The sequence below is a fragment of the Squalius cephalus genome (assembly GCF_949319135.1).
Source record: "Squalius cephalus genome assembly, chromosome: 13".
Lineage (NCBI taxonomy): Eukaryota > Metazoa > Chordata > Actinopteri > Cypriniformes > Leuciscidae > Squalius > Squalius cephalus.
In genome coordinates, this window is record NC_137134.1 from 18,874,967 (window position 1) to 18,887,266 (window position 12,300).

At 40.8% G+C, this 12,300-nt stretch overlaps 2 protein-coding genes across 2 annotated transcripts in view; both read right to left on the reverse strand.

The window, feature by feature from the left end:
• Positions 1-12,300, reverse strand: part of LOC307169609 (granzyme G-like) — a gene marked incomplete at its 3' end in the record, with an annotated part of 198,644 nt that overhangs the window by 4,860 nt on the left and 181,484 nt on the right. The gene's annotated exons all lie outside the window — the stretch shown is intronic.
• Positions 7,829-9,304, reverse strand: LOC307169564 (granzyme B(G,H)-like; the record flags this gene model as incomplete). The annotated part of the gene is made up of 5 exons (XM_079890291.1): positions 7,829-8,001; positions 8,116-8,364; positions 8,759-8,888; positions 9,008-9,158; positions 9,241-9,304. 5 exons carry the CDS (start codon positions 9,302-9,304, stop codon positions 7,837-7,839), a joined length of 759 nt encoding a protein of 252 aa, XP_079746417.1. The 3' UTR covers positions 7,829-7,836.

Here is a 12,300-nt window from a genome sequence, read left to right on the forward strand (position 1 = left end):
CACCAACTGCAACTTTGTTGCACACAAAAGGACCTCCAGAATCACCCTGAGAAGTGGAGAAAGTTACAGGCTGTGAATAAAATTGAACTGCTACACTATTTATGATGTCTCCAGAATATACTTTGTACCTGAAAAAATCCTCCATGACCCCCTGCGCAGACCATCCTTGATGTCCTTATCTTTCTTTGGTATGGAGATCCATTTTAAAGAGACCTTTACATGTAGCTACAGCAAGTAATTCAATCCTTAATGCTGAGAAATCTCACAATGAATATAAACCGGATGATAAACTTTATTGTATTGATAAATAATTTTACTTTGTAGAATAACCTGACGACTACATAGGTATGCTACTATGACTGCATAAGACTGTAGTTTTACTCCAGTTCTACAATCAGATCTTTTAGGATTTGTTCAGACAAAACTCATTTTTGGCAAATCTGTATCTTCTGTATCTTCTTCAAATCTTTTTTTGTAATTTGAACTCCTCAAAAAACATACAAATTACATTTCTCGGCAAAATTGTAGATACACCAGATATAAGACATAAGTTTCTGAATGAATGCATTCCATCCCTTGCAAAATGAACATTCAGTCCTATAAATCAGATTTGAAACCGAATTGGATTTGTGAACAATATGAACAATAGGGGATTAGGACATTCAGGATATGTTTCTCTTCCTCCAATTTTTTTTACATGGTTAAGAACACAATAGTTTTCTTGCAGTTTTCCCTGAAAACTCTATCTGAGTCATTTACCTGAAGTAGCGTGATGTCATGTAGCAGACTTAGACTCATACCCATTGTGGATGTGGTAGAACTTGACATTCATGTGGCTAGAACCAGTGTGATCTCTGTCCACATGAGGAAGAAAAAAAAGTTTTGCATTTTAGGGCTGACCTTTAAAAGGGACATATCATGAAAATCTGACTTGTTCTGTTTTTAAATGCTATAATCAAGTCCCCAGTGCATCTACCGCCCCAGAAAACGTGAAAAGTGTCAACCCAGTAACTTTGTTTTGGTAAGCCTCTGCAGTGCAAGCCAAAAATAAGGCATCAGATTTCGCACCCCTTCTGACGTAGAAAGGGGAACTTCTTATAATATTACCGCCCCTTATTCTGCACGTTTCCACCCACGGCGCCGCCATTTGGTTTTTGCAAGCGACAACAGTGTAACCAGTTCTAACGCAATGGCAAAAGTTCGAGCAAAGCATGCAAAATGTTCTGTCGTTGGCTGCACAGACGAGCACATAACACTATGTGATCAAAAAATGTCACAGCTGTTTTATAAAGACCTAAGGAAACTGTGTCAACTTGTGCAAAAGTTAAACATGACGTTACATGCAAGTCGATAAGATGACTCAATGTAACTACACAACAACTACATAAATGTATCCATTTACCATACGTCCAGGCAGTGTTGTGTACTCGAGACTCGGACTCGGTCTCGGACTCAGTCTCGAGACCATATTTTAATGGTCTCGGTCTTGTCATGGACTCGTGTGCATTTTGACTCGGAATTGACTCGTACTCGAACATTTAGGACTCTGACTTATTCCCGAGTCCACTCGAGTCCCATTCAAAATATTTTGTGATTGTTACTGTATGTTAATATTTCTTTAAATTGTTGTTTGATTGAAACATCCAATGATTGCTGACTTTCTTGTGCGCAACTGCGCATGACTTGAGACTAACGTTCTGTATAGAGTGATACAACAATGCGGACAAGAGCACTTACATTTACATTTACATTTACATTTATTCATTTAGCAGACGCTTTTATCCAAAGCGACTTACAAATGAGAACAATAGAAGCAGTTAAACTAGCAGTAGGACAACAAAATGCAAGTGCTATGACCCTTCTCAGTTTAAATCAACGCATTTTTTTTTTTTTTTTTTTTTTTTTTTTTTTAATAGAACAGAATAGAGTAGTAGAGAGAAAGTGTTAGTATTACTGGATCAAGTGCTGTCGAAAAAGAAGTGTCTTCAGCCGTTTCTTAAAAGTGGCTATGGACTCAGCCGCTCTGGTTGAGTTCGGCAGATCATTCCACCAGCAGGGAACAGTCATGGTAAAGGTCCGAGAAAGAGATTTTGTGCCTCTTTGAGATGGCACCACAAGACGCCGTTCACTTGCAGAGCGCAAGTTCCTGGAAGGCACATAAGTCTGAAGTAAAGAGTTAAAGTAAAAGGGAGCAGAACCAGTGGTTGTTCTGTAGGCAAACGTCAGTGACTTGAATTTGATGCGAGCGGCAACTGGCAACCAGTGCAATTTTGTGAGGAGAGGAGTGACATGTGCCCTTTTCGGCTCGTTAAAGACCACTCTAGCTGCGGCGTTCTGGATCAGTTGCAGAGGTTTGACTGTGCAAGCTGGAAGACCAGCCAGGAGAGCGTTGCAATAGTCAAGTCTGGATAAAACAAGCGCTTGGACAAGGAGTTGAGTAGCATGTTCTGATAGGAAGGGTCTGATCCTCCTAATGTTGTACAAGGCAAATCTACATGACCGGGCAGTTCTTGCAATGTGGTCTGTGAAGTTCAATTGATCATCAATTACCACACCAAGGTTCCTGGCTGATCTAGATGGAGTTATGGATGACGAGTCTAGCTGAATGGTGAAGTTGTGGTGAAGTGTTGGGTTGGCCGGGACCACGAGTAGCTCTGTCTTCGCAAGGTTTAGTTGAAGGTGGTGGTCCTTCATCCAGGTGGTGGTCCTTCATCCAGCCCTTCATCCTTACTGATTGTAATAATTGTAAGTAATAATTGTAATAAAATGACCTTTACACCACCTACTATGTGGCCTTTTTACCATTACAGTGTACATGATTCCATGGTATATTTGATTTACTGTTTGAGTATGGTGCCAATTTTATTGTTACCACCAAATATTTGACATATTCTGAAGATATCTTTAGGTCTGGTTTTTAGACCCAACCTTAGGTTATCCAACCTCTCTGGTCTCGGTCTCGACTCGATTCGGACTCGACTCTCTCTGGTCTCGGTCTCGACTCGGACTCGACTCTCTTTGGTCTCGGTCTCGACTAGGACTCGACCCTCTCTGGTCTCGGTCTCGACTCGGACTCGAGTGAGCTGGTCTCGACTACAACACTGCGTCCAGGTGCATCTAAAAGTTGCAACCTCTGTCTGAATCTCTATATAGGCTTCACTCTGCTACTGGTGGTTATTTCTGAGATTTTGGGTGAGTGAAATTCGCGTTTGTGGGGAACATAGAAATATTAAAATACAGACTGATACTTGTTGCGTTTCCCTCAATCTCTGTATTATGAGTGCACAAAATTACCATAAAATGCTTAACAACTTGCATATTGCATTATCAATTGACCCATATTGTATTTACTGTCAAAACACATAAAGATATGAGCATCAATTGGCATAAAACACTATATCCATGAATAAATAAAGTATAAAATAAAGAAAATGCTAATCATATTACTTATAAATCAGAATTAATGTAATACTATATATGTAGTGCATATTAATCTCAAAACATTTTAGTTGTCACAATATAATACCACTTTACAAGTCATCCATTTTATGTGATAACTGCAGGCCTTCACACTTGAACATGGATGGCTCAGCACGTGACCCATTAACGCTCACTCATGTATGATGCAAACTCAAATAAACATAAAACCTTGTTCGTAGATAATATTACAGCCAAACTCATCTTAACAGCATAATAACACTATTTTCATTATACAAATCCCATAAAACTTAATGTACTCACAATACAGTGCATTGATATGTGCTGATGGTAGCATAGCATTGGAAACTATTCAAGTTCGCCATGTGCGACAATCTCATCTCTTTTTCCACAATACGGGTATATAACAATTATACTAACATCCTATACACCAGGGATGGGCAACTTCGGTCCTGGAGGGCCACTGTCCTACAGAGTTTAGCTTCAACCCTAATCAAACACACCTGAACAAGCTAATCAAGGTCCTCAGGATTACTAGAAAATTACAGGCAGGTGATTTTTTCAGGGTTGGAGCTAAACTCTGTAGGACATTGGCCCTCCAGGACTGAAGCTGCCCATCCCTGCTATACACAATCTCAGATTAACATCAAATATTCGGATATTTGAGGGGCTACCCTGAAAAGGGGAACATAAAATACAGACACTTGATGAGTTTACCTCAATCTCTGTATTAAGTAGAGGAAGGGAACTGTGTGCCTGATAATAACTCGCCATGCTCGCCCCCTGCTGGAGTCTTTTGGTACTGCACCATAACAAACTACATGAACCAATGAAATAACCAATCATAACAATAATATTCTCTTCTCAATACCTGCTACACACACACGAAAACGGTGCGTTCCTTTTCGAGAGGTCTCTCGTATTGCTAAGGCTAGCTTACGCTATGGGAAAACTTATCTCGACAATATTGAAGCCAAATCTTTAAAACGCAGTGCAGCTGCACAGCATACACAGATGAACGGTGAGTACGGTCATTGGCTGTGCTGCAGCAACTGCACGAACCTATGGAGTGGCGGCTCAGACGCACAAACCAGTCAGGGCACTTCGCGCACTAGCACGTCGGAGCCTACCAGAATGGACGTGGCCAAAGGCTATAAAGCGCTCATTCCCTGCCAAGGAACTCAGATTTGATCTCCTTCAGCGAACCCACCACTTCGCTGATATCTGGATAAGAAGCCTTCTCGCTGCCGTCGAAAAGCCTTCAGCGGAACAAGCCACCTGCCTTGCAGTTCTTTCCTGGTTTTTCAACTGGATGCTGCCTTCCCGCTGTTCTACTGCGCCATCCTGCGCGCTATATATCCTTTTAATGCATTAGTATGTTCGCCGTTGCGTCACACTTTTTCTAAAAGAGCAAATTTGAGGCATTGTTGCAAATGCCTCGAACCACCTGCACCTCGTGCAGAGGCCCTCTCTTCGGCGGAGACCGTCACATCCTCTGCGCTTCCTGTCTGGGCCGTTACCATGTGGAAGCTGCACTCGCTAAGGGCGGCTGCCCTGAGTGCGACGAAATGGATCTCCCCACCCTGCGGGCTCGACTGACTGGTTTCACTTAAGACGACCCCGCTTCCCACTCTCTCTCTCCCTTTGCTTGAGCTGTGCAAAAGAAGCACCTCACACGAAGGATGTAGGAGCGGACGGACACGAGCAATGTTCGAGCCTCGCACCCGCGGCTAGCTCTCTTTACGTTCAAGAGAGCTACTACCCGCCCTCGCTTAGAGAGCTACTACCCGCCCCCGCTTAGACTTTCGCGCCAGAGACCCGAGTTCGAATCTATGCTGCGCTGAATCTTTTCACCAAAGCGAAGGAGTTCATGCCTCCCCAGGTGACTCACTCTCTTTGGCAGCATCCGAAGACGGGGTTGGTCGGACTCAACTTTTGACCCCGCCCCTCATCTAATCCCAGCATAAGTGCGATTGGACGAAGCATGACCAGCTTAGTCATGTTAAAGAGCCATCTCTGGCTTCCTACAAGGGGTAGTGAACACAATCCTATTTAGCTCAAGCTGGAGGTGTTTAAAATGCAGGTTTGAGTCTACTGTAATGTATGCTCCCCTGCAAACGTGAGAAGGGACGTTGCCCACGTTCTTCGCACCGAAATGTAGAAACTTAGGAAAAGGGAACTGGCGAACCAGTTCCTCTTTCACAAAGCGAGTCGGGCTTTTACCTACTTCCTCGTTCCAAAGAAGGATGGCAGACTCAGGCCCATCAGCTCTGATGACGCGTCCGTTCAGGATGCTGACAACCAAGCAGATCCTCACGCAAATTCGCCGGGGGGATTGGTTTTTCTCATTGGATCTGAAAGATGCTTATTTTCACATCCTAATATCACCTCATCACAGGCCATTCCTGAGATTCGCCTTGAGGGGCAAGCTTACCAGTACACAGTACTACCGTTTGGCCTATCGCTAGCACCTCGTACATTTAAGAAGTGTATGGACGCAGCACTTACCCCCTGAGACAGCGGGGAGTGCGAGTGTTAATTGGAGGCGCAGTTGATACCTCACAGATCCTGGCTCCTCAGCCATGTAGAATGCCTGGGTATCAGGATCAACATTTCCAAGAGCACATTGTCTCCCAGCCAGAGTATTCCTGGGTACAGTGATAGACTCTATACCGGGGGTCGGCAACCGCATGGGGCTCGCCTTACGCTAGCCTTACGCAATACGAGAGACCTCTCGAAAGGGAACGTCTCGGTTACTAACGTAACCTCGATTCCCGGAGATGAGGGAATGAGTATTGCGTAACCCGCCATGCTCTGTGCTTTGATCAGGGGATCGCTTCAGTCGATTAAGCCTGAGTTCCTTGGCAGGGAATGAGCGCTTTATAGCCTTTGGCCACGGCCATTCTGGCGGGCTCTGACGTGCTAGGGCGTGAAGTGCCCTGATTGGTTTGCGAGTCTGAGTCGCCTCGCCATAGGTTTGTGCCGTTGCTGCAGCACAGCCAATGACCGTACTTGCCGTTCATCTGTGTATGCTGTGCAGCTGCACTGCATTTTAAAGATTTGGCTTCAATATTCTCGAAAAAAGGAGTTTTTCCATAGCTTTTTCCAGAGTTTTTTCATAATCTTAGATTAGATTATAAATAGACTTGACTAAATGTTCCTTCAGATCAAGTTATTGAGTGTAGTGATACCAATGCTAAAAATTTATAAAATGCACATTAAAAGTGCACATTTATGATAAATGTAGAAGACATGCAATGAGACATGAAATGGAAGTTTGTCATTTTCCATCAGATGTCCGACGAGCTGGATGGCGCCTTGCATGGCTGATGCTGTCGGTGTATGAATGAGTGAATGAATGGGGGAATGTGAGGCAATATGTAAAGCGCTTTGGTGGCCATGGGTCTGTTGATAATGCTATATAAATGCAGTCCATTTACCATTTGACTAGCAAAAGCACAGAGATGATCATGATGCTGCTCTGGGAAGGACCAATTGCTTCCACTTTATTATAATACCACTAACAGTTGACCGTGGAATATATATTAGTAAGGAAATTTCACGAATGAACTTATTGCAGGTCCAACCTATCACGTTACTAACTCTTGAATTCACTGAGCTCCTGCAGAGAGCGCCCACTCTTTCACAAATGTTTGTAGAAGCGTCTGCATGCCTAGCGGTGCTTGATTTTATACAACTGTGGCCATGGAAGTGATTGGAACACCTGAGTTCAATGATTTGGAGGGGTGTCCCAATACGTTTGGCAGTATAGTGTAGGTGTTTGTGCTGTTAATGGGAGTAGACTAATCTGCCACATGTGTGATGTAATCCATGCTAATATTTCTTGAATTCTGTTAGATGTGAGTAAACAGGCGTGATCTTAGTAAAGCTGACTTGCCAAATTTTTAAATAACTGTTGTAGGAAGATTTCTCAAAGGTCTTCATTTTACAACTCAAATCCTGGAGGCTTTTTCAAGACTTATTTTTTATTTTGACTTGTCTGATTTTTATTTTTTCATTTATATATATATATATATATATATATATATATATATATATATATATATATATATATATATATATATATATTAATTATTTTTTTTGTTAAAGCAGCACATTTTTATGATATCATTCCTGTTTTGAAATATGTTTTTTTTTGTATCACTGTAATTTAGCAACAGTTTTGAGTATTTCAGTTTTTCCCCATTCAATGAGAGATGAGTCTTCAGTCATGACCGAAAAGTGAGGGTGTGGTTGTGACAACGAGAACACTTTGAGTATAATTGATGCTTGCCATGTGATATTTTTATTGAAAGAAGGTTTATAGAAAAATTAAATACATATATATATATATATATATATATATATATATATATATATATATCTTCCTTTTCTATTTTACATGTAGACACTTAACGTCATTTGTTCATCGATCCATTTAAGATATGCTGAAATCTTGGTATAAACTTCAGGATACTCAGGTGAATTACAACAATCAGGGTCACCGAAAGATGTGATACCAACTGCAGTGTCTCCACAAACCAAAGGACCTCCTGAATCCCCCTGTTAAGAAACACAGATCATCACGTCACTAGAAACCAGTCTGTACATTACCATAAAGTCTGTGAAGAAAAAAAAAATATATATACAGTATATATATATATATTTAACACATACGAAGCAGGATCCACCAGTGCCATGTGTACAGATCATCTGTGAGGGAAAAAACTCAGATCCCCATTTGCGCTGACAGTGTGCCTGATTTTTTGTAGTTGTGAATGCCTCCATTAGACAATAACTCTGTGGGCCAATAGTCGTGCCTCCCCAACCAGCAACATCACAGACAGTATCTCCTTCCACGTCTTCTCCTTTCTTTGGTAATGATATCCATTTAACATTTTTGTTAAGTTTAACTTTTTTCTTTAGCTGTAATTCAAAAATACAACAAATTTAATAAACAGTTATTTATAAGTCTGAAGTTCAGTGGATTATACTGTTGTTTTGAGGTTAGTACAGAGCCATAAAAGCCAAGTTAAGTTTTTTTTTTTTTTTTGCCTCTTCATTTTCTGCTGAGTATAACAAAAATGCTTCAATGATTTTTCAGGTTTTCTCCCTTTTTTGCGATATTATTGTTTCTATACAGATCAATAAATGAATAATACAGGGAACAGAGTCAAAGAGACACCTGGACATAGAAATGATTTAAATCCCTTCAATAATATTTAAAGCAAGAAACTGCAATAGAGATGAAAATAGTTTTTTTGTGTCTACTGCTGACCAGATATTATTTTGAACAACTAAATTTATAAAAGGTTGTTACCCTCAAAAGCATGATGTCATTCTGAATAGGATCGGGTATATAGTCTGGATGCGGGATGTAGGACTTCACTCTGATGACACTCTTGCTGTACCTTAAGTCATGAGCACCGACCACAACCCGAATCTCAGATCTGTATAAAAAGCACATTGGAAATGTTAATTTATGTCATACAATACACTATGGTTAAACTGCAGTCATTATCAGTCAGTTCTAACTCAACATTTCTGTTCACACTAAACAAGCTCTTACTCGGTCCTGCAATGTGCAGCAGTCAAGACAAACTCATCAGAAATGAGGAATCCACCGCAGATATGTTCCTCATTAGTCTGAAGAGAAACCATGTAAGGTCTGGAGTGGGGTTTGGCTTCCCTGCCATTCACTATACCCACATTCACATGAGCTGAGAGAGAGAGACTTATTCAGCACATACAATTTAAAGTCTTAAAAATGATAATAATATGTTGTTATATAATCAATCTCACCAGTGAAGGTCAGGTGTGGCAGCAGAGAGGCCAGCAGGAGCAGAGAGAAGACGATGATGGTCATGATGAAGACAACGATTGAGCTGAGCTCTCACTGGATAAACATGGTATAAATATACTTTAAAGGTGGGTGGAGCTGAAGGTTAATCACTTTTTTCAAAATATGTTTTGTAGTATGAGCAACACGATAAGAAAATGCTGTTCTTGCAAATCCTTGCGGTTTCACTGAAGCCACAGATGGTTTGGATGATAAGAATTAAGAATGTAAGCATTCATTTTGAATATTTTACAGATCGTAACCGTATATATCATTAACCTATATAAATGTTAGTTTACAAACATATTTGAACTACAAAACGTGCTTTGTATCTTTTAACATAGCAAACATAACATAGGTGCAAAGCAGAAGGCAATAAGAAAATGCAAAGTTCATCAAAATTGGCTTTCATGAACCACAGCAAACACTTAACATGTACAGGTATAAACACTGGTCAGCCTCAACATTAAAACTACCTGCCTAATATTGTCTAGTTCCCCTTGTGACATTAGCAGCAGATCCTTTAACTCCTGCTTAAGTGGGGCCTCCATGACTGATCAGTTTTGTTGGTCTTGCACATCCCATACTGTTACGAACTGCTCGAAGACAGGTAGGGATGGTAGAGATCCAAATACATCTTTAATTAAGGGGCAATCCAGACACGTAATCCAATATACAGGCAATAGGTCAAAACACTAGTGATGTTACGTATGACACTGAAGCTTCGATGTGCGTATCACACATGCGACACAATTTCTAGTGAAGCCCCGTATCGGTGTGTGTATTGGTTTACTAGAGTCACGTGATCGAGAACAAATGAAGCCTCACTTTCTGTCCAATCACGTGCGCGTTTCGCTTTGGGTGTCAGAAGGCTCGAACCCCAGATCTTATTTAACGAGTCTGATCTTATTTAACTGAGGAGAGAAAATTAATTTATTAAATGAACAAATAATACACAACCATGTAAGGCTATTATTTGTACCAATAACATTGAAACTATGGAGTGTGTTGTGGTTGCTTCATCTGCCAGAGCTTCTAACACAGGCTTCTGGCTGCTTTATTTTAAATAAGCACCAGATGGCACTGTTCTCGACACTCTCGAAGCTTTGAATCTTTTCCCGGAACAGTCAGGGGAAAGCCTCAGTGATTCATGAGGCTTCATTTCCCCATCCCTACAAAACACAGGTAGGCCGTACAAACAAACAAACAAACAAACAAACAAACAAACAAACAAACAAACAAACAAACAGGGGTCAGGGGCAAAAGAGAAATCCACGGAACAAGCAAGAAATCCAAAAACCAAGAGACATGAAACCAGGGGAAACGCTCAGAAATGCAGTGCAACAACATACAAAACTTCGCAGTGAGTGAATGAGTGAACATGGTATAAATAGGCTGAGACTAACAGGGTAATGAGACACAGGTGAATGCAATCAGTGATGATGAGTCCAGGCATTGAGTTATGGGAAATGTAGTTTGGGAGGGAGTGATAATAGTCTGGTGTGGAGTGCCCTCTGGTGGCTCTCAAGGGCACTCCAGCTGTTGACCGTTACACATACATTCTAAATTGGATTGAGATCTGAGGATTGTGGAGGCCAGGGCAACACCTTGAACTCTTGATGTTCCTCAAACCACTCCTGATCAATTTTTGCAGTATGGCATGGTGAAAGAGGCCACTGCCATCAGGGAACTCTATTGCCATGGAGGGGTGTATGTGGACCACAACAATCTTTAGATAGTGGTACATGTCAAAGTAATATTGCCCAGAGCATAACACTGCCTCCGCCATCTTTTCTTCAGATAAATGATGCGCACACACACACACTCACCCGGCCATCCACCTGATCAAAAAGAAAACAATTCATTAGACCAGGCCACCTTCTTCCATTGCACCATAGACCAGTTCTGATGCTGACATGACCGTTGTCATATTTAGATTTGTCAAAGCCATATTTAGGTGAATTGCAGAAATATTTATATCCAAACGATGTGACACCAACTGCAGTTTTTCCGCAGACCAAAGGACCTCCTGAATCAAACTAGATCAATTTTAACATTCTTAAAAAATTGCTTAATTGCTAAAATGCTTGATTCTGATTGATCAACTAAGCTGTTGTTTTTTCTTCTTCTATAACAGGATGGCTAAAGTCAAGTCTTGACGCATTAAAGTTCCATGTCAGTTCGCCAAATGATTTCATTTATTCACAAGAGCTTTGCAGCCTACCACTAAAAAAAGAATCAAAAACAGCAAAAGGGTCATTCTATGGAAATGTCCACTTTTTCTGTCCCTAGCCTTTACAGAAATATTACACTTAAAAACACTTTAGGGTTACAATTTCTTTACATTTTAAAATAAAACAATATGTTATTTGAACAATTACACCTTCTTGAGCCATCAATGTGGCAATATTTGATTTTTATTAATTATATAGAATTCCAAGTACCACAGAAATGCTCGTCCCCAAAGTCATGTACAGAGGGAAAATGCTTTATTTTGAGGTCAATATCCAGTTTTTACACCATTTAGAATACAATAATGTATACATAACTATCAAATATATTATGTAAATGATATAAAAAAAAAAAATGCAGAAAAAATATTATACAATTTATAATGAAAGTAGTGGTCCCCTGGAGTTGTGTCACTGGTGTTACCGTGAACAAAAAACCCATGGTAGATCAGGGGGGCAGGGTTTCATATTATTTTGAAGTTTCCCCGGGCGCCACCATTGGCTAGCGGACCATCACCTGCTGTTAGCATCCCATTGACTCCCATTCATTTTGGCGTCACTTTGACTGTGAATAACTTTACATCTGAGGCGTTTAAAGACTCCATTTGTCCATTATTTATTTCTAAAGAAACACAAAAATGTATAAAAGGCTCCATTACCTTGTATCTTACGTTATGGCCCCGTAGATGCAGTTTTTGTAAAAATAGGCTAACGATTGCGTCATAACCACGCGACTCTCTGTCGCACAGTAGAGAGATTACCGTATGGACAGGAGGAGAAGCTCGCAGGCAA